The sequence below is a fragment of the Globicephala melas genome, chromosome 11, assembly GCF_963455315.2.
Source record: "Globicephala melas chromosome 11, mGloMel1.2, whole genome shotgun sequence".
Taxonomy (NCBI): Eukaryota; Metazoa; Chordata; class Mammalia; order Artiodactyla; family Delphinidae; genus Globicephala; species Globicephala melas.
In genome coordinates this window covers 27,129,121-27,154,754 of record NC_083324.2, presented here as the reverse complement: position 1 = coordinate 27,154,754, position 25,634 = coordinate 27,129,121, and the positions used below count along the sequence as shown (strand labels likewise).

The 25,634-nt window shown below is 42.6% G+C and overlaps 1 protein-coding gene across 20 annotated transcripts in view; it reads right to left on the bottom strand.

The window, feature by feature from the left end:
• CADPS (calcium dependent secretion activator) overlaps positions 1-25,634 on the bottom strand; it is an 804,342-nt gene that overhangs the window by 150,259 nt on the left and 628,449 nt on the right. For all 20 annotated transcript variants that reach the window (XM_060307918.1, XM_060307911.1, XM_060307913.1 and 17 more), the window contains 2 exons: positions 16,802-16,910; positions 10,216-10,428 (listed from right to left, as the gene is read on the bottom strand). In XM_060307918.1, the coding sequence (XP_060163901.1) occupies positions 10,216-10,428; positions 16,802-16,910 (322 nt within the window). The remainder of the gene's footprint in view (positions 1-10,215; positions 10,429-16,801; positions 16,911-25,634) is intronic.

The following is a 25,634-nucleotide window of genomic DNA, read 5'->3' as shown; positions in this document are numbered from 1 at the left end:
TTAGTGTTTCTGAGTCTCATTTTCCTCATTTGTAAGTTGAGAATGGTGTTTGAGTCTACCCTCAGAGAGGACTGTTGACAGGATCTGATAAGCAGAACCCGTAAAGCACCTACATGCCTGGCATATACTAAGTGCTCAAAAACCTTAGCCATGAGTGAACGGGCAGGCTTCTTAGTGCCCCCAAAGCCAGTTTGTTTAATATTCTTAGAGACCAAGGCTTTCACTACATTGATCGTTATTAACCTATATTGTTCGTTATAGGCTGCTTCTTAAACTATCTTGTTTCTAGGAAGCTGGGAGTCCTTTCCAAGCTCTCTGCTTCATGCTTCTCCTCTGCCCCTGTATAACCAGCTCCTATTCTCTGTCTCTGTTTTTGCTGGGTGATGTTCCAATTTCTCCGTGGTCAGAACACACACTTAAATCCCCTGGTAGATAAAATGTTCCTTGAGGGGTAAGTTTCTGATCTGTTACTTCCCCTGGCAGCTACCAGAGGAGCCAGGTCCTTAGAAGGTGTTTATTAACTGACTTACTCTGACATTTGCATCTCAGGAAACTTCCCATCGACTTTATTAAAGGAGTCACACACATGGGGATTCAGATGGCATCTTGCAAATCCCAAAGTGGGAACATGTGTTCTTAGGGGGAAAAAAATCTTATAAAAGGAAACAGAATTCTAGGTGCAGGTGTCTTTGGATACCATTCAGATTGTCTGCCTGTGTCTCCATACATGTCTAGGACCATATGCATTACATATGTTATCTATTTTAAAATAAAACACTGCAGTGGTCCAGCTGTTCCAAATTCTGTTTCAAAGAACTTGTGGGTGCTTCTCAAGCAACACCACCTAGTCATCCTTTCATGGTCCCAGTCTGTTCTTCTACAGTGCTGAACATTAAAAACTAAATCCTCCTTGCAGTCGCATTTTGCCCTGTGCAAACAATTGGAATTGGTTGATGAGAGAAAAAGAAAACTCCAATGTTGACATTAGCAAGGGGAAAACAGCCCAGAGCAAAAGGATGAGAAAGTCAATTCCTGGATTCAGGACACCCTGGGATCAATTCCCTTGCCAATGTTTGGCATGTGTCAAGGGAATGCAAATGAATTTAAATACTAGACTGAGCGAAATAGAATGAGGAGGGTAAAGTAGAAGCTTAAAACTCTAATGATGTTTGGATTATCTCTTGCTTTGGGAGACACGTACCAATGTTCTTTTTCATTAATATATGTACTTTTTTTTTATTATTTAAGAAATCAAGGATCGACTGCATTTTAAGAATTTACTTCAATCTTTACCTTTTTCAGACCTGGCTGAACAGTTGCTCAGTCCTGCTTAGTTTGTAAGGGCTTCAAATGTATTGAAAATGGGCTATGTAATTTCATAGGCTCTGGAGCTAGGGCATAATTCAACACATCTTCCAAACAATGCTTCTTGTTTCACTTCTGGGCTGTAATTGCATAAAGATTTTGGAGTTCTTTACAGCATGGGCATAGGAGACTGACTTCAGACGAAACTTAGATGAATAAAGCTGATATTGGTACCTAAACTACATTTATAAACTTAAAAGAACTATCAATGGGTATCCATGACACAGAAGCGGGCTGATGGACATGCAGACTTAGGGAAGGCAAGTATGCTTTCAAGAGGAAACTAATTAAAATTTTTACCCCAAGTTTGCTCAGAAACAATTTTGGTTTGGCATTTAAGGAATGTTGGGAAAATAATGGTTCCTAAAGTGATACGATTATGTGGATTTTATACTCTCATTTAATCTACTTAAATTTCAAGTGATGTTCCTAATTGACCATCCTATCGTTTATTTTGTCTGTGATGTTTGGGTTCATTTCATGTTTGATATTCTTTTTCTTTTTCTCCTTCACAATGGGAAACAATATATCATAGTTTTTCATGATCTCGTCTTAATAGCAAGCATATTTGTGTGATCTTTTTTCCGATAGAAAGAAATTTAGCTATGTTTGCAGTAAGGTCTACCAAATGGAATTTTCTTGGGTGGGAGGGGAATAATACAGCTTTCCAATTTTCATTTTGTTGAGATTTTTCTATTATCCCAACAGTTCGAGGAATGAATACAAAAGGTCAAATCTTTTTATTTTGTAGTATTACCTGTTAGAACTTTTTATAGGCTAGGGAAAAAATTCTGCTGTTGAAAATAACTATGATTGTGTTGTTAACAAATTGTCTGAGGGAGGCTCCTTCCTCTAATGAATCCCTCTTATAATAAACTAGGGGTAGCTGCTTTATCACTGAAATTCAGAGCACAGTTATGGCTGTTGTTATTCCTGATGGATGCTAGAGGCAAGAGAATAGCTCATGTAACTATAAAGTCACTGTGAACTCGAACTGCAAATTAAAAGGTGACTTTGTATCCTTCCTATATGGAAAATGTGTGCTTGTCATATCTGCTTGACAGTACAAGAGTGAATGTATGGTTTGGACAATAACGAACAATGACAGTAGTCAACCTCATCAGAAGACATGAAATAAAGAAATGACAATGATTGATGGCAGCTGACTGTTTACGGATTTTTCTAGAAGAGTTTTTCTTGGCATGATCAAGTAACCAGGGGATGTTGTGCCCTGCCTGAGCTCTGCACAGCAAGCAAAAGACTGGTCCTCCCCTGCCTGCTGCCCTTGAGAAACAACTGAATTCCTTCATGGTCCCTTTGACTCAATCAAGCTAACTTGCATGGCCAAGAGAGGATGGCTGCTTCCGAAGCTATCAAGGTCCACCTTGCATTTTGCAGAAATCTCTGGCAATACACCCAAGGGGATAAACATGTGGTATTTATTTCAATGTTCATTTTTATAATTCTTCATAAGACAAATGCTTTGAGTAAAAATCATAACAGAATTTTTTGTCAATGATCTCAAAACCAATAAATGATTTGTAATTTTCCCTGCTGTAGTTACTACATTTTCAATTAATTTACACAGTACTTGATAATATTTTTATGTCCCTGTAATAAGAGCAAACACAAATTTTCTATAGTTGACTAATAATGTATCTTCCTATAAATCACTATAGGTCATGAAAATACTCAGCTGATTAGTGAATAGTATGTTAAATGTGTTTGAAGCAGTTAACAATGAAGTGACCCTTCATTTAAGATGATCTATTGACATCCTAACATGGTATTTGGAAAATTTTGGCCCTGATTGTGAGAGACTATTCTTTTAAAAAGTCATTTACTTTAGAGTGAGAAGGAAAGTGATACACAGTGTGGTTTGGGGTCACGCAAATTAATATTGAATTCATTCTCTGATGTTGCATTCCTGCAATGTAGCAACTGCAAGTTGACAATACAAGAAGATGCAGCAAAAATCTGAGACAAAACTATAGAAGGAATTGAGGCAAACAACTATTTGGGAGTCTACCAGGATAGCAATGCATTGTTGTGCAAATACATGTAAATTCACTAGAACAAAATTCATTCAGTCATCTATTCATCCATCCTTTCTTTTAATCTTTAAAAAAAGTATAGCAAAATCCTAAAAGCCCACAAAGTTCACATTCTATGGTAAGCTTTTAAAAATGCCTCATCGGACATGGAAAGGAAAGGAAAGTTAAATTAGCTGCTTGAAGTGGTAAAAAAAAAAAAAATCTGTCTGCTAGCCAGGGGTACATTTATGCAAAAGAAAAGAAAAAAGAAAGAAAGGAGGGATAGAGAGCAAATTAAAGAAAAAAACGAAAAGAAGAAAGGACTATTATTAAATGGTCAGGAGAAATGATGTGACCTACAACTTCTAAGCTCGCATTCAAAATACTCAAGTACATATTTGCCTGCTCTCTTGACCAATTTTTCTAGCTCCCTCTAATGTCTAGTTTTCCCTCAACACATTTTTGGTGGACAGCTTTTTCCTCTATGAATAAAGGAACTGTGTACTCTCTTTTATTAATAACTCAAATAGTGAAGAGAACGATGTTTTCATGTTTTCAAGTTTCTTTTTTTCTCTTACAGGTGTATTTTTAGAAAAATGAATACAAATACAAATGATGTCCTAAAAAGTTATTGTTGTCATTGTTCTTGGGAGAGCAGCAGAGAGATATTTGAGACCAGAGGTCAAAACCCTCCATGACATGGTGAGACTGTGAATCTGAAGCTTCTGTGAATAAGCTACATGAATTCAATTGGGTCCTTAGTGTCCTGTTTTTGTGCGGGCTAGCTGCATGTATTACATGTCTCTTTTCAAAATTAATCCTCTCTTGGGTCTTAGAGCACACCCTCAAGCCAGGTAGGATGAATTCTTTCGTGTTCAAGTAATGAATTTACTTTATTGTGTTCTGCAATTTCTTGGAGTCTTGCTCAGTTAACATCTTGGGGTTTCCTACCCCACCCCCCCTTCTATCTGTTAAGGTACCCGTGGTTACCACACCATTGGTTCGCTGACCATTCTAACCTTTGGAATGGGAAAGGAAAAACAACAATAGCAACACATCATCAGGGTGCAAAATGATCTGTTTTCAGGCATTAAGCAGTCAGGTAGCTGTGAATTCCACGAAACAAAGGCATTATTTGCCATTTTGTTGTGACGTTCATTAATATTCTTGGAATAAAAAAAAATTAGGATATGTTCATGGTTGGCTTTACTCAGAGGATCATTTGATGCCAATATGAAAGCCAAGGAGAGGAGGCAATTATGCACACATCACATGCATCCTAGTTTCAGTATGAAGCTGACATTTCAGACCTACGGTCAGGAAAATAACATGAAAAGTTTTACTACAAAGTCTAGACATGAGGAAGATTTCAGAGGAGAGGGAGGAAGCACATTGCAGGTGTCAGATAATCTAGTCTGATTATCTGAGCTGTGCTAGCTATAGGGGAACACTTACCCTTCAGTCCAGCTAGAAGTTAGCAGGGTAAGAAGGAACAAACCAGAATAACATAAAGACTAGCAACAAGGCTCAGGAAAGCAGACAGGAGTTCTAACCTAGCAGCTAAAGTTCTTGGGTTTGAGCAAAGATTGAACAAGAAAACATAAATGAAACAAAACGAAAAACCAAAGTCAACCCCCCCCAAACCAATAGTAACCAAGATCCCCCTAACTGTTGAAGACTCTTCAGGTGGTAGCAAAATTAGAACCATTCTCAAAGACATCCAACTTTAGGGATCTATGATGTGATTAACACTTATCAGTTGAGAAACAGACATCAGTATGAGACTCATTGCAAGTGATATATCAATCATTGACCAAAGAGCAAAGCTTAAAATACCCCCTCCCCCTGCACTCTTGAGAACGGAGGCACTGATTTTCCACTGTTCCTCTAACACATTGCGCAGGGATCGGGTGTTTCAATGAGAGGCCACTTGGCAGAATAAATCGTGGCAACACTCAACTCAATGATTTGGACGTCATTTCCAAGGTAAGCAACATTGGCCTTAAAAAACTGGAAAATTACAAGTATTTGTTTTAAAAAGTTGTATAGCTAGGCACTGCCTTAATTTTTTCAAGTTTTAACCAAAAAAATAAATAAATAAAAGAGAGAAAGAGAGAGAAATTAAATCAACAGCAACACACATCAAAAAAACCACAAAAGAACAAAAAGGTTTACAAGTTTGGTGGAACCCTCCCAAAATCATTGTAGAGTCACATACAAACTAATGAATAGCAGGATCTATTTTTCTTTCAGTTTTTCCGATTCCATACAAATACTCCACTCCACTCTTAGACGTGTCTTTTCATTTTGAAATCAAGCTTTCGAAATTGAAAAAAAAAATAAAATCTGCACCCAGAAGTCTGTTAAACTGAATTTAGAAAGACCCAAATAAACTCACAATTACACTCAAGTATCCCAAACTGTAAAATATTCCATTCTCAAGTTTCCCTTGAGCAGACAGCGACATGACAAGACTGGAGTGTTTATTTTTCTCTATCCAAAAAACCTATCCCATTTCTCTGTAGCTTCCCTTTGCCATGTAAATATTAACAGAGTGATTACAAAGTTAACTCATAGAAAAGTTGTTCTTAAAAATCATTCACTTGCAAGAACAGCAAATACTTTGAGCAAATATTCAAAAACAGGGATTTGATGAGATGTGTACAGAATTAAGTATTTAACAATGACCCTTACCTTTTGGAAGTCAGGGAGATCTTTTTAAAATGCAATACTTGATTGTTTTCACTCCCTTTGTTAGAGGGTCTGTGATTGACTTAACGTTTGTGACGTGACAAAATAAATCGAGGTATAGACTGAGAACCAAGTGTCAGTGAAGGATCAAAGTTTGCTACTTTACTACTATGTTGTAATTGTTTTTCATTTTTCTGTTATCTCACTTTGTAGTATCAGGTGACCAAACTATCCCAGTTTGCTCAGGACTAAAGGGCTTCTGGGACAGAGGACTTTAATGGCTAAAACCAGGCAAGACTTGGGCAAATCTGGATGAGTTGGTTACGTTATGTCTGGATAAACATTGTAAGTCTGACTGACTTAATGTAAAGCCTGATCTATTTAATAGTGAGGGTTTGAATTTACCAGTTTAAATGCAGCTTTGAAGTAACTGTTATGTAACCACGATTCTGTGGCAGACTCCACTACAAATTATGATCTATCCCCTACCCCCAGCCATTTTTCATTGTTTTGCACAACTACTCAGTGCATTACCACACAATGTAAAATTCTTGGCTCCTGTTTGAATCATTCTCACGGGTTTTAAATACCCCTAACTGTAAACGATCAGATACAGAAGGTTGGTCTGGTTAAACCCTGACTGGATTCCGATGCTGGTTTCTAAAGTATGGGAACACAGCCTCACTTGCGGGTACTCTGGCTGCAGTTTTTATTAAGTGCCTAAACTAGCATTAGATAGAATCTGGAGCAGTTGAGGCTCTGTTTCAGAGGTAGTAAAGTAACTATGGGATTATTAGGTTTAACACTAGTGGGTTGAAGCTCCGCGTAAAGACTGTCATTGACTGCAGGGTCATGGTGTACAGTTGTGCAGAATGGGCACTGCACAACTCAGGAGGCACCATTCGCATTTCTGTCTATGGGAGAAGTGTCTCCTGCAGGGCACAATCTGCATGGCTGAAAGTGGTGGCTTCCTTCTTACAGAAGCTGGTAAGAAGGAAAGTAGTCCTCATACTCTCTAGAGAACCTCTGTTCCTGGGCAGTGATTAAGGGAACAATAAGGAACAGGGTGGTTCTGCCACCAGGTACTGATAAATCCCAGATGCATGAATTACCTGACCTTCTCACTCATCTCTCAGCCTACCTCACATGCTCTCTAGGAATGACATTACTTACCCCACCCCACAAATTCGAACCCTTAGAATTTTTCTCTGGATGCTCCATTTAATAAAAGTTCCCTCTGTCGACTAGAATAGTGACATACCTCAGGCTTGTGTGTACTCAACTGAATCTTGTAGCTGATTGCCTAATGACTAGATTCTAATTGCACAGCTAAACGGATCCTACCCACGGAGGGAAATGTAAATCGAGAGCCCGTGTGTATTTCCATGAAGGGACATCCATTCCCTTTTCAAGAGCCTCCATTACTAAGCTCCTTTTTAAAATCAGTGTCTGGTCTCCATTTAATTTTACCCCTGAATGTCCATCCTCTTTCCTACACTAGAGAGAAAACCAAGAACCAAGTAGTAATTTCTTAATCTTGGCAGACGATAGAACAAAGACACTGAATGTAAGGTGAAATGACTTCAGAAGAAGTGGAGATTATTTGGAAATAAAACCAGGATTTTCCAAATATCACCTGTGACACATGTTTTATGAGCTTGATTTAGATGGTGGTTATAGTTAGGAATTTTTTCCTGATACACAGTTAATTCCATCTCAGAGGAATATAATGGGATGTGTTGTTTCTAAATTTATTTAAAAGGAGACTGTCAGGCAAGGTGAAAGAAGGGATTCCATTACAGAGGAATTATTTTAATTCAATAAAGACTGGGGATGCTTTTATTTCAACTAGTGACTAAACCATTTAAAAAGAGATGCTTCCTTCTCTCTCTTTGCTCTCAAACTTAAATGCCACAAATGTTAGAGAAAAAAGAGAGTAGGACACTTCGTGGTGGTCATGGTCAGAAGGGCTGTCCCTCTTCCCCTGAGTCCCTCCTCAACTTATTCCTTATTCTTTCAGGGTTTTCTTTGTGGAAACCCACATGATTGTGTGATTATGTACAAGGTCCCACAGGGAATGCATCTTCCTTTAAAAAGCCATCAGGGGCTTCCCTGGTGGCACAGTGGTTGAGAGTCCACCTGCCGATGCAGGGGACACGGGTGCATGCCCCGGTCCGTGAAGATCCCACATGCCGTGGAGCGGCTGGGCCCGTGAGCCATGGCCGCTGAGCCTGCGCATCCGGAGCCTGTGCTCCGCAACGGGAGAGGCCACAACAGTGAGGCGCCCGCGAACCGCAAAAAAAAAAAAAAAAAAAAAAAAAAAGCCATCAGTACTGGACAGGAATCCCTGGGAGCACCTGATGGATAGTATTTGTCAACCAAAAAGAGTTTTTCCCCATCAGTAAAGGTGTTACAAGGTCTAAGAACATAGTCTTGTTAGATAAAAACAGACATGGCAGTGGAATTCATTGAAAAGAGACTATTCTCTGTTTAGTTGCTGTAGCTACAAAATTATTCGATCCATATTTTTAAAAAATTATTTATTTTTGGCTGCGTTGGGTCTTCATTGATGCGCGTGGGCTTTCTCTAGTTGCAGCGAGTGGAGGCTACTCTTGGTTGTGGTGCACAGGCTTCTCAATGCAGTGGCTTCTCTTGTTGTGGAGCATGGGCTGTAGGCGCACAGGCTTCAGTAGTTGTGGCAGGCGGGCTCAGTAGTTGTGGCTCGCGGGCTCTAGAGCGCAGGCTCAGCAGTTGTGGCACACGGGCTTAGCTGCTCCGTGGCATGTGGGATCTTCCCGGACCAGGGCTTGAACCCGTGTCCCTTGCATTGGCAGGTGGATTCTTAACCACTGTGCCATCAGGGAAGCCCTCGATCCATATTTTAAGAGCAACAGAGGAGAGACAGTGTGAAAGCACTGTGTTCAAGGTCAAATTTCTGACGAGGGGCCTTCACACTTGCTTTCCCTTTTGCCGTAATTCTCTGTCCACAGATCTTTGTGGGGCTGACTCCCTATCATTTGGGCTGAAGCTCAGATCATCTGACTTATATTCCCTCTCCCCACTCAGTCACCATTGCATGACATTCTTTATGGTATTTCTCAATGTCTGAAACTACCTTACTCATTTTTTTTACTTGTTTACTGTCTAGACTTCCCCACTGGGCTGTAGGTATCCTGAGAGCAGGGATCTCACCTGTCTTCCTCATCAATGTCTTGTCATCTAGACAGTTGCTCAGTGAACTACACTGAATCAGTGGGTTCCATGCTAAAGTCAGGACTCACCATGATTTTTGCTAAAAATGCCTTGTACCCGAGCTATTCCTAATTGACCTGTTATTCAGAACCGTAACATCTCTATTTAGGGTTCATGTTTTGTAAAAAATGAATTATTTAATTTGGTGCCTTATGTTGTCAGTGCTTCCATTTTCTTTGTTTCAATAAGCATCTCCAAGCATATGCTGTCTTTCATCTGACCCTGTGTGTCTGAAGTGTTGCAAGATAAAAAACCAATGTAGGTAGCAAGAAGGCATGGCAAAGGGGCAAGAAATTAAAGCAGATGCTGAGGTAAGAGGGGAAGAGACTGGAATATGAACTGGGGCTGTTTAAGGAGGAAGTTTCATTTTTGGGTTCTGGTATTTTAGCTCAGAATGGGTACCGTGGTTTTTTTTTTTTTTTTTTCCACTGCATGTGATAATGTCATCATTTATTTTTAAATGGTTCTAAGTTGCAGATTTAAATTTATTTCAAATCAAGCCCTATTTTACAATTACTTTTAATAGGAAGAAATGAGGCAAGGACATACATAATCTACCATATTTGAAGGACTCAAACAAATACATGTTTGGCTGTGAATTCTAAACTCTCACCAAAACAGAGAGATAAAAATCCACCTAAAATATATTTTCTTTGTTTAGTCCTTAGGGGGAAATGTCAAGTATTGCACTTTAAAATTACTTTCATCTAACATTTTTGTCCCAACTTTCCCCCTCTGAAGTCACTATTTTTTCTTTTCAGCAAACATGATTTTGTGAATCCTTAATGTTAAAGCAACTAGATTTTCTAACTCAACTTTGAAAGATTGACTTTACTCTACAGAGCTATTTTTAACAAATGGCATATTTACTTACAAAATTGGGAGATGGGGGCGTCCAGCTGAGGCACGTTCCCTCCCTTGGCGTTGAGTTTCTGGACTTGGGTTGGGGGCACAGGCTTGTGTGACTGACCGGTAGCCCGGTACATGGCTTGGACCCAGAGAATGCGATCTTGCTCATCATCACTTGCAAATATCACGGTGTCTCCTTCTTTGACTGCATTGAAGAAGGCTCGGCCACCCTCCAAACCTGGGTTAAAAGGGAAAAAAAAACTGCTAAGTTGAGCTGCAATGTTCTTGGCAGGACTAAGTTCTGAGAGAGGCAGTTTCTGTGCTTTTTCTTGGGCTGCAGAAGGGAGGAGCCACTTATCTGACTGTAGGATGGGAAATCTGATACCCACTTGACCACAAGGTGGGGCCATGGTGTCCAAGAGGCATTTTGAGCCCAGCTCTTGTCTCCCGCCATCTTTGTTTGGTTGGAGACAGAGCTGTCAACTGAGCTGCCTAATGGACGGGTAAACATCTGTCTATAAATAACACTATTATTTCTCTCATCTTTTTTTTTTTTTTTTTTTTTTTTTTTTGCAGTACGCCAGCCTCTCACTGTTGTGGCCTCTCCTGTTGCAGAGCACAGGCTCCAGACGCACAGGCTCAGCGGTCATGGCTCACGGGCCCAGCCGCTCCGCGGCATGTGGGATCTTCCCAGACCGGGGCACGAACCTGTGTCCCCTGCATCAGCAGGCGGACTCTCAACCACTGCGCCACCAGGGAAGCCCTCTCTCATCTTTAAATACAAACAAACCAGACAACGAAAACATCTCTTGACCCCCACTTCTCCCTTGAGCTACTGCCCTATTGTTCTTCTCTTTACAATGTAAGTGGATCTCTACCAGGGCTTCTCAAATTTTGGTGCACATGTGAATTCTCTGGGCATCTTGTTAAAATGTAGCTTCTGATTCAGTAAGTGGGGCTAGAACCTGAGATCCTGCGTTTCTACTCAAGCTCCCAGATGATGCTGATGGTGCCAGTTGGATGACCACACTTCAAGTAATAAGGGTCTCTCTCCTCTTAAAGCCCTAAAGCCCTTCTGATCGGGCTGCAGCCCCAGTGAAACTTGTCGAGGTCACCAATTTCTTCCCCGATGCTGAGTCCGATGATGAACTCAAAGGCTTCATTTTGTTCCATCCGTCAACTCATTCCATTCTCTTTAAAAGGTTTTCTTCACTTGGCTCCAGGTCATCTGATTTTCTTCCTCCTTCCCTTGCTGCTGCTTTCAGTCTTGTTTGCTGGTTCCTCCTCCTCTCACTCCTCCTCCTGACCTTTAAACATGGGAGCATCTTGGCCTTCTGTCCTTGGACCTCTTCTTTTCTTCATCTACACCCAATCCCCCATCGTGATGGCCATCGTGTCAAATACCATGGATATGCTCATGGTCTCTACATTTCTAGCTCTACACTGGACACCTCCCTTGAACAGCGGACCTGAACATCCAGTGGATTTCTTGACTTCTCCACGTGGATATTTGAAAGAGACCCCAAATTTATCACATCCAACACTGAACTCCTGGTGTTTTCCCCAAACCTCCTCTCCATCTCAGTAAAGCTGACCTCATCCTTCTGGGTGCTCAAGTCCACAACCTCGGGGTCCTTTCTGACTCCTGATTTTCTCTCACTGCCCATTCCAGTGAAATTCTGAAGGCTTTACTTTCAGGACGTCAGAACAGAATTTGACCCATTCTGCCTTCTCCAATGCCTCCACCCTGAATTCAGCCATGCTCATCTCTCACCTAGATTATTTCAATCGCCTCCTATCTGATCCATCTGCCTCCATCTTCACTCTCTATACTTGATTCTCCAGATGGGGGCGAGAGTAATCGGTTTAGCATAAGAGTCAGGGCATGCCACCCCTCTGCTCAAAACCTACCAGTAGCTCTGCATTTCACTCAGAGGAAGAGTCTAGGTTCTGACAGGGCCTGCAAGGCCCCACATGAATTGACCCTTCACTACTTCTACCATCCTCTCCTACTACTCTCTCTCTCACGTGCCCCTGTATGCACCCAAGTCATGATGGCCATGCTGGCCTCTTGCTGCTCCTTGAACACTCCAGGTGTGTTCTCTCCTCAGGACCTTTGCACATGACATTGCCTGTGCATGGAACCCTTCCTCCAGATATATGCATGAGTCACAACCTCCCCTCCTTTGTGTCTTTGCTCAGATGTCACATGCTTGTTCAGGCCTTCCCTGACCTCTACCTCTCCTTACTCACCTCTCTTCTCTTGTATTATTTTTCTCCGTAGCTAAATAGCACCTCTAACAAATTATATAATTTACTTCCTAAAGACAGGGAGTTTTTGTCTCTTTTGTTCACTGCTGCATCTCTGGTACCTAGAACAGTGCATGGCATAGAGTAGGTACTCAACAAATACAAGTTGGATGAATGAATGCTCTACAGACCCATTTTTGTCCCACAGGCAGTTCTCAAGGTTAAAATTTAGAGAGAAGTAGGCAGAAGCCTCTCTTTGGTCTCAGGCCAGAGAGACATTGTGTCTGTCAACATATTCCAAAAGCCTGTATTTTGTGGTTACTGGGACTGTCTGTCCATAAATAAAGCTTCATATCTTCCTCAGGCTCCTCATCCTTCCTCCCCTCCCCACCCCCACCAGTTATCAGTTTAAAGATGAAAGGGGAGTAAACAGAGTGATTAGCATCCCTAAATTTCCAACAAGGCCCAGTCACTAACCTGTATGACATTTGCATTGGAAAAGATTTCTGGTGACAACGTTAATTCTAATGTCTATTCCACAAGAGTGGGTACGTGTTGGTAGTTTTGCACTTAGAATTGCCAGGGATTCTAGAAAATAAATAGCTTCATCTTTATATGAAGGGTCTATGGTGCACCATTATGGTGGTTATGATTATGAAGGAATATTTTGGTTCACTTCTTACAGAGAGTTTTAAAATGTGTGATTTGGACAGGATGATGTACAGTTAGCAAGCTGGGAAAACCTGATGAAATGAATGGATACAACCACAAGAAGGAAAATTCTGCAGGGTGAGAGAGGAAGAAGAGCCTTGAGGGATGCTTTAACCCCTGAAAAGTGGGTACCAAGGAGCTAAAAGGAAGAGCGGGGTCAGTAGAGCTCCCGTAGTCTAGTCTCATGGTAACTTTCGGGATAAGCTACTATGATACCGTAGGTGATCTGCAGGCTAGACATCACTGGATGGGTCCTTTTCCTTGCCCCACCACCTCCCGTCTGCCAGGGCCCACAGCTGGGAATAGGGACACTGTGTTCCTGGAGCTACAGTCAGAAAGTCAGTTCATGGGGCTGCCTCGGGAAGTAGAGAGGTAGAGATGGAAAGATGCTAAGTGTTCAGATTTTTTCTTTAACCCTCCCAACAGCCCTGGGAAGCAAGTACTCTTACTCCCACTGTATAAATGAGGAAACTGAGTCACAGAGAAGGAGCTAACTATCCCACGAACACAAAGTGGAGCTGTAAGCATCAGAGTTGGGTTTCTAGCCCGGGCTGTCTGACTCTAGAGCTGGTGACCGTAAGCATTGTGCCGGATTGCTGCAGAGCCGGACAGCATGCCTTGCACACAGTAACTGCTCGCAGAGGATCAGTTATTCACAACAGAGTGAAGCCTAATCGTGGAGGGAGTGGGGCAAACAGAAACATCTATAGCAGCACAAGCAAGGACAGTGACAGCAGTGGAGAGCACCAGAGCTTTTCCAGGAAGCGTGGGAGACCAAGGACACACCATTGAGGGTGAGGAGAGAGCAGAGAAACTAGCTGAAAGAAAACCAAGGAAGGAGAAGGCAATGTGAACATCAACACGTGCTCCTAAGCAGCTGTCCTGGGCAAGGCAGCAGTTGTCGGGGACAGCATCTGCAAAATGCAACGTGTGACAGTGCCTGGGCTCTCCACGGAATACCCCACAGGTACTGACCTGTCAAGAACAAGAGGACACGTCTGGGAACGGATGGAGGCAGACCAGGCAAGGAATGTGGGCCAGCTCCCGGCTGGGGATTGCCGTTCCAACAACACACATGGACGTGGTCTGTTTATTATGGTAAAGTTGAGTTGTCAAAGATTTAATTTAGTTGTTTAAATTGTGCCAATGAATTATTCTGAATGAATATCCTATTTGAAGACTTAATTACTCGATCTAATAGGAATTGAGAGATTGTTGCGTACTCTTCGAACCATACCCAGGGAAAGGTAAAGTGTAGTGTTTTCATCTTTTGATTAAAATGATGGCCCTGAATGTAAAACTTACTTACACTTATTTACCAGTTCCCCAAACCAATCTTTCAAGGACCCTAAACAGGTAGAGCTGATTTAGAGCAAGTGATTATGTCCGGATGAGTGCTGGATCTCAGGCTGGTACAAAGGCAAGGATGTCCATGCTACAAGGCTACCTGCCCCCTAAACATCTCCACCAGTTGGTTCCACTGACATCCAGGATAAAGCCGAGAGGAGAGGGGGGACAGGTGGACCCAGAAGTCCTGCTCCAGGTGCACATTCACCTTTCAGGGAGCAGAGGGAGAGACTCCACAAATCTCTGAAGACACTGGCTAAATTGTGCATTACCCTGATCTCCAGCTGGCAAACCTTACTATACATAAGGATCCCCTAGAGTGCTTGTTGAAATAGGATTCTGCCCTCCCCTTTCTGGTTCTTGGTTAGGTTCGGGGTCCAGGAACTCCTATTTTCCATAAGCACTCTTTAAGAAATTCTGGGTTAGACTTTTCTCATGACGATTGGGAGTATTTGAATCTCCATTTTCAATCAAACATTGCTTCGAAAATAACTAGGACTTGGCACACGGAAAGGCAGAGAGGATTCTGCTTATTATTCTCAAGAACATAATCACTTTACTTTCCATTGACATCCTTGGTAAAGGAATTTATAAATTATATCCCATGGGATCAATGTGAAAAAAAGAAGAGAAGCTTTTATAATACATACGCACAGTTACCCCTTTTGCATGTAGACAGAACAGCTTTCTCCCCACTCCTGCCCTCCCCACTGTAGGAAGAGAATTCTGCATTTGAATGATAAAATAACAACTCTAGCTTTGCTATAGCTGTACACAGAGCTATGTTTTACTGCGGCTGCCAGAGGGTGTGATGGGTTAGACCCCAAGTCCCAGCTCTTCTTCTTCCTTTACAAAATGAGATGATAATCCGGGTCCCATATAATTGGTGGATTGTGGTAAAATCCAAATGCCATCACGTAGAGGAAAGGAATAGTAAACTGGCTTAAAAGAAGGTAGTGTCATAAGATGGTATTGTTTTTCCTTTTCATATTGGTCCTTGAGTCTCCCACTTGAAAATATAGGTCTTAGGAAAGAGGGACTCTGTTTCTTTGAAGGGAACTCAATGGTTTGAGACCCCAAACCATCACAGAATGCCACGAGGGCTGCTTTCTTAATACAGGGGCCACATCCTTTCCATGAGTTGTTGCACGAACTTGGCTCGAACTTAGGTTCTATTGATGAGGAGGGATTTCCAGGCAGAGCCTTTAGTTTACGTCTTACGTGGTCAGCTCTGTATCATTGTGCTCTGGCAGGATGCTAATTATCTACAGAAGTCTGAGGAGGCGGGGCTGGTCCAAAGCACTCCGGGTTGGGATTCTGAAGCCCACTGCTAATTTTCCTAAGTGGGCTGGGCCAAAGGTCTTCCCAGCCACACCTTTCCAGGTTAACACCCCATCTTCTCTCAGACTCTGTTTTTCCTTTATGTGTATTTTGTTGCATGTGGAAGAGCAATATGGGAGTAGAAAAAAAGGTTTTGGGCCAAATAATGCAGTATGGTTGGAAATGCTTTCCTTGTGCAGATTTGGCATAAAAATAAACTTCTCTGGGAGAGGGCTGTTGGTGCCTGTTGCTCATTAATATGCTGAAATGATTTCGCACCGCCCCTCCCCCCCATTTTGAAGGTTCCTTGAGGCGGATTTCTATTCATCTCTTTCTGGGAAGAAGATAAAATGGGTGGGGGGAGAGGTGTGAGGGGGCAGGATGTGGAACTTATGCAATGTAGAACTTACGAGAAATACTACCGTTTGTGTGGTTCTTAGTTACATAAGGTTGAGGAGCTTGGATGTCTACACTGTAGATTAGTGTCTTTTTAGGAAAAAAACCATTTAGCGAGGACTTTCTTTTCAAGTACCATCAGCTAACTTTGAATTGTAGTTAACAAATGTGGACGTACAGGACAGGTTTATTTGGACGTGGAGACGCAATACCTGCCAAGCCCACACATCACTGGTGAACAAGACACACATACACACACACACACACACGCACACACACACATGCACACACACAAGGTCGTTGGTGTACATGTAGGACTTATTTTTCAGGAATTTCTTTTGAACATTCTAGGGTGGAGTACAAATTTGATATGGGCACAGCTACATAGAAGAAAAACGTATTCTGTTTTCATTTTGGTTTTATGAGGATCCCTTGAGTCAAAACAAAGCCCTTGATTGGAATGGCATTTACTCGTCCACGTGGCTTAGTGTCCAACAGGGAGGAAGTGCCCAGAAAATGCTAGTTGAATGTTCACGTGGGAAGGGGGAGATTTTTATGGGTTCACAGCCTAGCGGGTGGGCGGGTACCTGGCTGGGGGTCCGTGTAATCCACAGTGTAGCCATCCAGTTGGAGAAGTTCCTGAGGCTCCGCTTTTTTCTCCCGGTAACTGCACATGGCAAACGTGTACTGACTCACCTAAAAAAGAAAAGCACAGATTGTGAGGTTGGTTCTCTAGAGCCCATTTTCCTTGAAAAAAAACCCTCCGTGTTCAAGCCTGTCCTTTCCCCTGAGGCCCTGCGCTCAGGAGCTGGGTTCAAATTGAGTTTTTCCACCTCCTGGCTGTGTGACTTGGAGCAAGTTAAAAGACTTCTCTGGTCCTGTTACCTGATCTGTAGATGGATATAATCTGAGAACCTACCTTCTCACTGGCTTATTGTGCGGATTGAATGAGTTCATAAGTAGAATGCATTTAGCATCTTTCCCGGATGCTTCGGAAGTGCTGGACAGAAGTTAGCTATTATCATTACTGCTGCTGGTTTAACTGGGCTGAGCTACACGAAACTGACATTTGGGTAGGTCAAAACTGGTTGCAGAGCAGCAATCTTTTAGCTTTTACCTGATATGACTATGGCCCTGGCTCTGGCTGAGACTGTCAAGCTCTCAGACTTGACACAGGCCTTGCGGTCAGAAGTTAGGGACTGGACTTTTATGCATTTATTTATGCCCTCCGTTTATTTTAGTATTTTACTTTTTGCAGGCCAGTTCTCAGCACCGAGCCGCATGTCTCAGCCCACCCTCCCCCTTGCCACTGAAGGAGTGCTTTTGGTCACTTTGAAAAGTCTTCCCTTCACCTCAGACAAGTGCAGGAGTGACATGCTGTCACAAGCAATGAATGCTCGATCTCTAGGTGCCAGTCATGGGAGAGCCATCCTCAGCCCTGCACGGCACGGCTGTTGTCGCTGGTGTGGCCCTCACGACCCACACGGGCATCGGCCCATGTCAGTGCTGGGCGCGGGCTCTGCAGCTGCAGGCCAGCCTTCAGGTTCCTGTCGCCTCGGTGCATCCAGACCCAGCGCAGATACTTAGCATTTCTACAGCTGGCTTGTCTGCAAGGAGCCCGGGGGAGAGCAAGACTCCTTCAGGCTTCGGGCTAAAAGCTCAGGGGCGTATTTACCATCCACGGATGTCAAACGTCTTAGTGAAGTAGTGCCACATCCCTCATCTCTTAGTTCCCTTTATTAAAACAGACATTTCCTAAGTGAACTTTGATCCCGGCGGGGGACATTTTTTATCTCCTTCTCCATGGGTCTGATTTTTTTTTTTTTTTGGTAAGAAATTGGCGCTCTCAAAGCCTGCACACATCTCCCACAGTCCTCAGCCTGAAGGTCCCAGTGGCAAGATAAAGGGAGTCCACGGGAGAACGTTTTACTGGTTGATTTATCTATTGCTGCCCTCTGTTGGTTCCTGATGAAAACTTCTGCCCGACATGGGTTTCTTGATCACGCATATAGTTTGAAGAATCTGTTCCTTATATTGCAAGGTCTTGATGGGCTTCAAGGGAAACATAAAGCCACTCAGAGTATGTTCATAAGTGGACATGTATTACGCTTTGTAATAAGCAGAACAACGAATAACAGTCTCTTCTAAAACGGAGGATTTAAGAGCGCAAGCTTTGGGTGGGGTCACATAGGCCTGGGGCCCCATCCCAGCTCTCAGAAGCTGTCATATATAGAACTCAGAGTCTTCATCTGTATTTCACCTGGGTCTTACTGTGACTGGAGGATTAATAGAGCAGTGAAGGGCTTTTCACACCGTGCGCGACACTCACCTAGCAAATACTCAATTTATGCATTTACGTAAGCAGTTGCCATGCATTTGGCACTAACATCCTAACACAAAGTAGCTGAGGAGGTGTATTTGCCTACAAATTATAAATCCTTTGAAGGCAGGCCTAGGGAGTCATGCACCTTGGTTATAGTCCCCTTGCCATGAGCAAAATCTACCATGTAACGGGCATTCACTAATTGAGTCTGATTGGTTCTAGAGAAATGAGTACGTACCACCCAATAAAGAGGTTTTCTCCCTCCCAAATTTACATGTTTCTCCAATCCACTACTGATCTCACGGACAACCTATCTCCCACACCCCCTGGCATGATAGTGAACACAGACATTGCTGGAACAGTTCTGCAATGATTTTTTACCTCTCTGGCAACACCGAGATGATATAGTTCGTTAATATGATGATTAGCCAAATAGACGATTGCAGACACTTACTTGAGATCAGAGAAATATCACGACAGAAGGCTGTTATTTCAAGATTCAGGCATTTACTCTTACTACGTGCTTGGGGCTTTCTGACTTTTCCTTTTTCTATTTCAGGTCCTCGCTTCTTGGAGCACTGTATGTTGCTGCCCCCTTCTGGTGATACTGTTGAAGTTGTTCCGGGCAAACTTGGGGCTCAAAAAAACTCGAATTGGTTTATTAGGACCATTTTAATCTGGAATTTGGCGACTTATTTTAGGAAAAAAAGGAGGAGAGAAGAAATGATTTGTTTTTGCATATTTCTAATTACTGCACGGTTGGAGGGAGCCTCAGACTTTCTACAGAGCTTGAAGTGTGAGGGAATAGCAAGGGGCTGGAGCTGCTAAACTGTTTTAAGCCTTGACCTTCCAGAGTGTGCTGCATTGAGAGAGCTTGCCTGACGGGGGGAAGTCGGCTTGGGGGAAAGTCGGCTTAGATGAAAGTACAGTCAACAGATGGTACAGATAGAGAGACTGAGTCTTGATGACTTTGTTTAAGCTCTGGACCTAGCCATGCCAGAAAACTCTTTAGTTAATTAGTAATTTAATGAACTAACCAATATATTTCTTCCTCTTCTAAAACTTAAGCTAATTCGGGTTGACTGTTGTCATTTACAAACAGAACATAAATGCAAATGCCCTTTAGGGCCATTGTGAAGTTGAGTGGGAAGAATGAACATTTACTCAGTTATAAATCATTCACCTATAATTCATTCACCTATAAATCATTCATTATATGCCTTACAATTCACTTTCATAGTTAACTTAATATTGTTTTCTGGGTGACAACTGTTGTATTATAGGGTGTTTTATATTATCAGACAATATCTTATCTCATTCAGATTTAGATTTTTTTGAAAACTGGAACGGTCAGAATTTGGGTGCATTATATTATCTCTAGGGAATCCGAAACAGGTTATGATTTAGGGACCACATTGTCTCTAACTGATGCAAGGTGTGTGAGTTCTAGGACACTGTATCTAGGACATTGTATAAACCTCCTTGAGCACAGTGCTGTCTCAGTGCTTGGTGTCCTGGAAGACATCTGGAATCAGAAGGCCTATGTTAGGATTCACATAGGCTGCCTATGAGCCATTGACCTTGAGCAAGTCATTTAACCAGCCTCAGCCTCAGTTTCCTCCAATGCGAAATAGGGATAAGACGTGTCCTTAACACAGTACAGAAATCTTTGGGGCACAGAAGAAAAATATTTTAGAATAAAAAGATGATCGAGGTGAGGCTTTCTAACCTGGTCTGGATGACGGGTTGGCTTCTTCCACTCCTCTCCTCCCACACCCAAGGTGGGGAGCTCAGGGTGGAATTGGCACCTTCATCATTAACATTGGTTTGGTCGCCGTTCCTAACGACGGTAATCAACATATTTGCTCCTTACCATGGCCCCTGGGGTTTAGAATGAGTTTACCCAGCAATGTCCTGACTCAGGGTGCCGGGGACCCATTTCTCCTTACTCCTTGTGTTAGGGTCTGCAGCCATGTTCATAGGGCATATACTGGGGTTTCAAGGAACACAGCTGAGAGGTCTTGTCATGCCATTTGCGCAAAATCATCTGTTTAGCTACTCTGATGCTCATTTCCTTGGAGAACATAAACTCTGAGAGAGTGTGGTCAAAAAGGAATGGGAGACTTCAGTTTAAAAGGGACAATGACCTCTGAGGCAGTGTTTCTCCAAAGATGGTCACCGGACCCCCTGCATCAGGACCTCCCGGGTTGCTTGTGAAGCATACAGATTCCTGAGCTCCATCTCAGAGTCTTCTGTGCATCAGACGCTTCTGGATGGCCCTTGGGACCTGCATTCTATTTACTTAGTTAGTTTTAGTCTGCACCCTATGGCATGTGGGATCTTAGCTCCCCGACCAGGGATCAAACCCGTGCCCCCTGCGTTGGGAGCATGGAGTCTTAACCACTGGACCGCCAGGGAAGTCCCTCTGCATTTTAAAAAACACCCAGTGCAGGCAGTCCAGGGCCATACTTGGAGAACACTGTGTAGGAACACTGAAGTCTCTGGGAGAGAAACACCCTGCAACTGCTTCATTCCCTTCAGAGCTGGTAGGGCAGACTCCAGCCACATCCATAATCATTTTAGCCTCGATCCTTAACCACGGAAATTGCTGCTTTGGCTCAACACCCCCCTAAGGGTGGCCTTTGTCCCTGGTTAGTAGGAAGCCCATTTATAACCTATCTTTGGTTCCCCAAGGTAGTAGCTCTAAAAGGAAATCTCCCTGAGAGAATTTAATAGTTTTGCATTACAGACAGAAATGTAGACTCTCTTTCTCTCTCTCTCTCTCTCTCTCTCTCTGTGTGTGTGCGCGCGTGTGTGTGTGTGCACGCGCGCGCGTGTGTCAGAGAGAGAGAGAGAGAGAGAGGCAGAGAGAGAGAGAGACAGACAGACAGACAGACAGCTGGGGTGGGAGGGGAGATGAACTCTGAGGAGACTGGTGTTGGATGTGTTCTCCTTAGGCTTTTCAAACAATTTTCCTTGTATTAAATCTAGCGGAACTCATACTCACGTTGGAAATTATGTGTTACCAGTTCTCTACAAAAAACACTCCATGAGACCCAGCGCCTGAATAGAAAGGCACATTCAGTAAGTCACTTGGGTAGCTATGACTCCTGTGTGGTGGTTTCACACTGTCCCACAGAGATCCCTCTGAGGCTGCTGGGGAGTTGGGGGCAGGACGGGGAGAATCTGCTTTCTTCCTCAGCTCCCTCACCCTTCCCCATATTTGACCAGACTGGTTCTCCTGTTTTCACTTTTGCATTTCAGTGGAAGGGTGTGGTGGCTTAAAGAAACCGAAAACCATTTGTACGTAAGACTGGATTCAACACTGCATGCAGCTGCTGGGCGCCTGTGGTCACTGCCTGAGCTGCCATCTTTCTTTCAAGCAACTTGGGATATTTTTGCTTTCCCTGAATTGGGCCAGGACTGAGGGCTTTGAACTTCTCTCCTGCAACTCTGTTGGCATTGCGGTTGTTTCAAAGGGCTTAAGTTGTTCTTTATCATTTTCATAGAATGCTGTGTGATCACTTAAACAGTAGAGATGAAAAATTGAGAAGAATCTAAAAGTGATGCAGTATTTTCTAGGTAGGCCGCCAAAACTGCTTGTAGACACTGTTGTAGTGAACAGGACAAAAATGGAAACAGAAGACTTGAGTTTTCCTCCTGGCTCCCCCATTACCTTTGTGATGGTGGGGCTGTCATATCACCTCTGCAGGCCACAGAAGGTGTTAATGGAGACTTTGGATTTAGGCTGAAACAGAAGGTTGAATTTGGGGGATGCATGTCCCCAGTGTACCTCAAGGGCTCTTTAAAGCTAGTGAGAATCACATGCACGTGAAACCTCTCATGAAATCCTTGTAGGAAAAATGCCGAGCTGTAGACAGGTTTTGGATGCCCTTTTCTGATTTTCAGAAGTGAGCACATAGCTTGCTTTGTAGCTACTGAGCGCTTCTTATCTTCTCTTGGTAGAAGGCTCAGTGTGAAGGACCTAATACGTCTGTGCTCCAGTCACACGGCCTAGAACAATCATTCTCTTCTTTTGGGTTCAGTATATATCGTATAGACATGGCTTCACTAATATTTGCAGCACAATTCCTCTTTTTTTTCTGAAGAGTTTTTTTCTCCCCTAAAATCTCTCCCAAAGTTAAGAGGCCAGTGACATCTTCTAAGTACTTCATCATTTCAAAGATTGTCAGAGAAAAGTCTTGTGTCCAGTAACTGGCTACCTCAGTGGGAGGAGAGACTCCATATTACATGACAAGGCCACTTACCCCACTTCGTCTTGGAAGGTGTCACCAGCCACTCTCTAGGTCACACGATCTTTCCTTTCTCAGAACCACGTGAAGCATTGCCTGGGCTCTTTTTCTCTCTCTTCCTTTTCCTTCTTTCTTCCACTAAACACTTCCTGAATGGCCATGCCAGACACTGAGCTGGAAGGTGTGTGTGTGTGTGTGTGCGTGTGTGTGTGTGTGGTGGGGTAAAGAGAGAAGCACAGCTAGATGAGTTGGAAACAGAACTGACCCTGAAACAGCACATGGTCTACTGAGGGAGGCCAGAACACAAGTGATTCTAAGGGAGGTTGCTCTGCTAGGTGAGAAGCATGCAAAGGGGAGAATCACCCATAATCCAGAGCTGCCTCTTTTAATGTATCTTTTTTTTTTTTATTCCAGCATTTGAAATCTTCATCTTAAATCTTTTTTTTTTCCTTTTTACCATCTTTATTGGAGTATAATTGCTTTACAATGGTGTGTTAGTTTCTGCTTTATAACAAAGTGAATCAGCTATACATATACATATATCCCCATATCTCTTCCCTCTTGCGTCTCCCTCCCTCCCACCTTCCCTATCTTACCCTTCTAGGTGGTCACAAAGCACCGAGCTGATCTCTCTGTGCTATGCGGCTGCTTCCCACTAGCTATCGATTTTACATTTGGTAGTGTATATATGTCCACGCCACTCTCTCACTTTGTCCCAGCTGACCCTTCCCCCTCCACATGTCCTCAAGTACATTGTCTAGTAGGTCTGCATCTTTATTCCCATCCTGCCCCTAGGTTCTTCATAACCATTTTTTTTTTTTTTTTAGATTCCATATATATGTGTGAGCATATGGTATTTGTTTTTCTCTTTCTGGCTTACTTCACTCTGTATGACAGACTCTAGGTCCATCCACCTCACTACAAATAACTCGATTTCATTTCTTTTTATGGCTGAGTAATATTCCATTGTATACATGTGCCACATGTTCTTTATCCATTCATCTGTCAATGGATATTTAGGTTGTTTCCATGTCCTGGCTATTGTAAATAGAGCTGCAATGAACATTGGGGTGCATGTGTCATTTTGAATTATGGTTTTCTCAGGGTATATGCCCAGTAGTGGGATTGCTGGGTCGTATGGTAGTTCTATTTAGAGTTTTTTAAGGAAACTCCATACTGTTCTCCATAGTGGCTGTATCAATTTACATTCCCACCAACAGTGAAGAGGGTCCCCTTTTCTCCACACCCTCTCCAGCATTTACTGTTTGTAGATTTTTTGATGATGGCCATTCTGACTCGTGTGAGGTGATACCTCATTGTAGTTTTGATTTGCATTTCTCTAATGATTAGTGATGTTGAGCATCCTTTCATGTGTTTGTTGGTAATCTGTATATCTTCTTTGGAGAAATGTTTTATTTAGGTCTTCTGCCCATTTTTGGATTGGGTTATTTGTTTTTTTGATATTGAGCTGCATGAGCTCCTTGTAAATTTTGGAGATTAATCCTTTGTCAGTTGCTTCATTTGCAAATATTTTCTCCCATTCTGAGGGTTGTCTTTTCGTCTTGTTTATGGTTTCCTTTGCTGTGTAAAAGCTTTTAAGTTTCATTAGGTCCCATTTGTTTATTTTTGTTTTTATTTCCATTTCTCTAGGAGTGGGTCAAAAAGGATCTTGCTGTGATTTATGTCATAGAGTGTTCTGCCTATGTTTTCCTCTAAGAGTTTGATAGTGTCTGGCCTTACATTTAGGTCTTTAATCCATTTTGAGTTTATTTTTGTGGATGGTGTTAGGGAGTGTTCTAATTTCATTCTTTTACATGTAGCTGTCCAGTTTTCCCAGCACCACTTATTGAAGAGGCTGTCTTTTCTCCATTGTATATTCATGCCTCCTTTATCAAAAATAAGGTGACCATATGTGCATGGGTTTATCTCTAGGCTTTCTATCCTGTTCCATTGATCGATATTTCTGTTTCTGTGCCAGTACCATACTCTCTTGATGACTGTAGCTTTGTAGTATAGTCTGAAGTCTGGGAGCCTGATTCTTCCAGCTCCATTTTTCTTTCTCAAGATTGCTTTGGCTATTCGGGGTCTTTTGTGTTTCCATACAAATTGTGAAATTTTTTGTTCTAGTTCTGTGAAAAATGCCAGTGGTAGTTTGTTAGGGATTGCACTGACTCTGTACATTGCTTTGGGTAGTATAGTCATTTTCACAATGTTGAGTCTTCCCATCCAAGAACATGGTATATCTCTCCATCTGTTTGTATCATCTTTAATTTCTTTCATCAGTGTCTTGCAGTTTTCTGCATACAGGTCTTTTGTCTCCTTAGGTAGGTTTATTCCTAGGTATTTTTTTTTTTTATGTGTCTTGTCGCTCCACTTACATGCTCTCTTTAGGGTAGATATCAGCTGTTTTTGCCTACTCAGCATCCATTTCTTTTTCTGGTAATGGCATGCTGATTTTGCACTGGAGACAGCTCAGTGGCACTGTGAATCAAAGCAACATGGTCTGCCCTTCTGAAAAGCTGGTGTGACACAAGCTGGACCAATCCAATTCCCTCTCTCAGATTTGGTCCTCAAGTGGAGACACAAAGACAGAAAACGGTCAGAGCTGATTTTGTCTTACAGCCATGTCAATGACACTGGCCATGGTTCCCACCACCGGGATTTCTGGAACTACTCTGAGTACTAGCTTTTATCACCAATCCTATGAACTGCCACAAGAGCCTTCCAATACACTTTTTTTAAAACCTTACTTACCTTGAGTCTGTTTCTGCTATTTGCCTATAAAGAACTGTAAGAGATCCTCTTCTGGAAGTGAGAGACCAGGTCTCCCAGTTCTTCTCTATG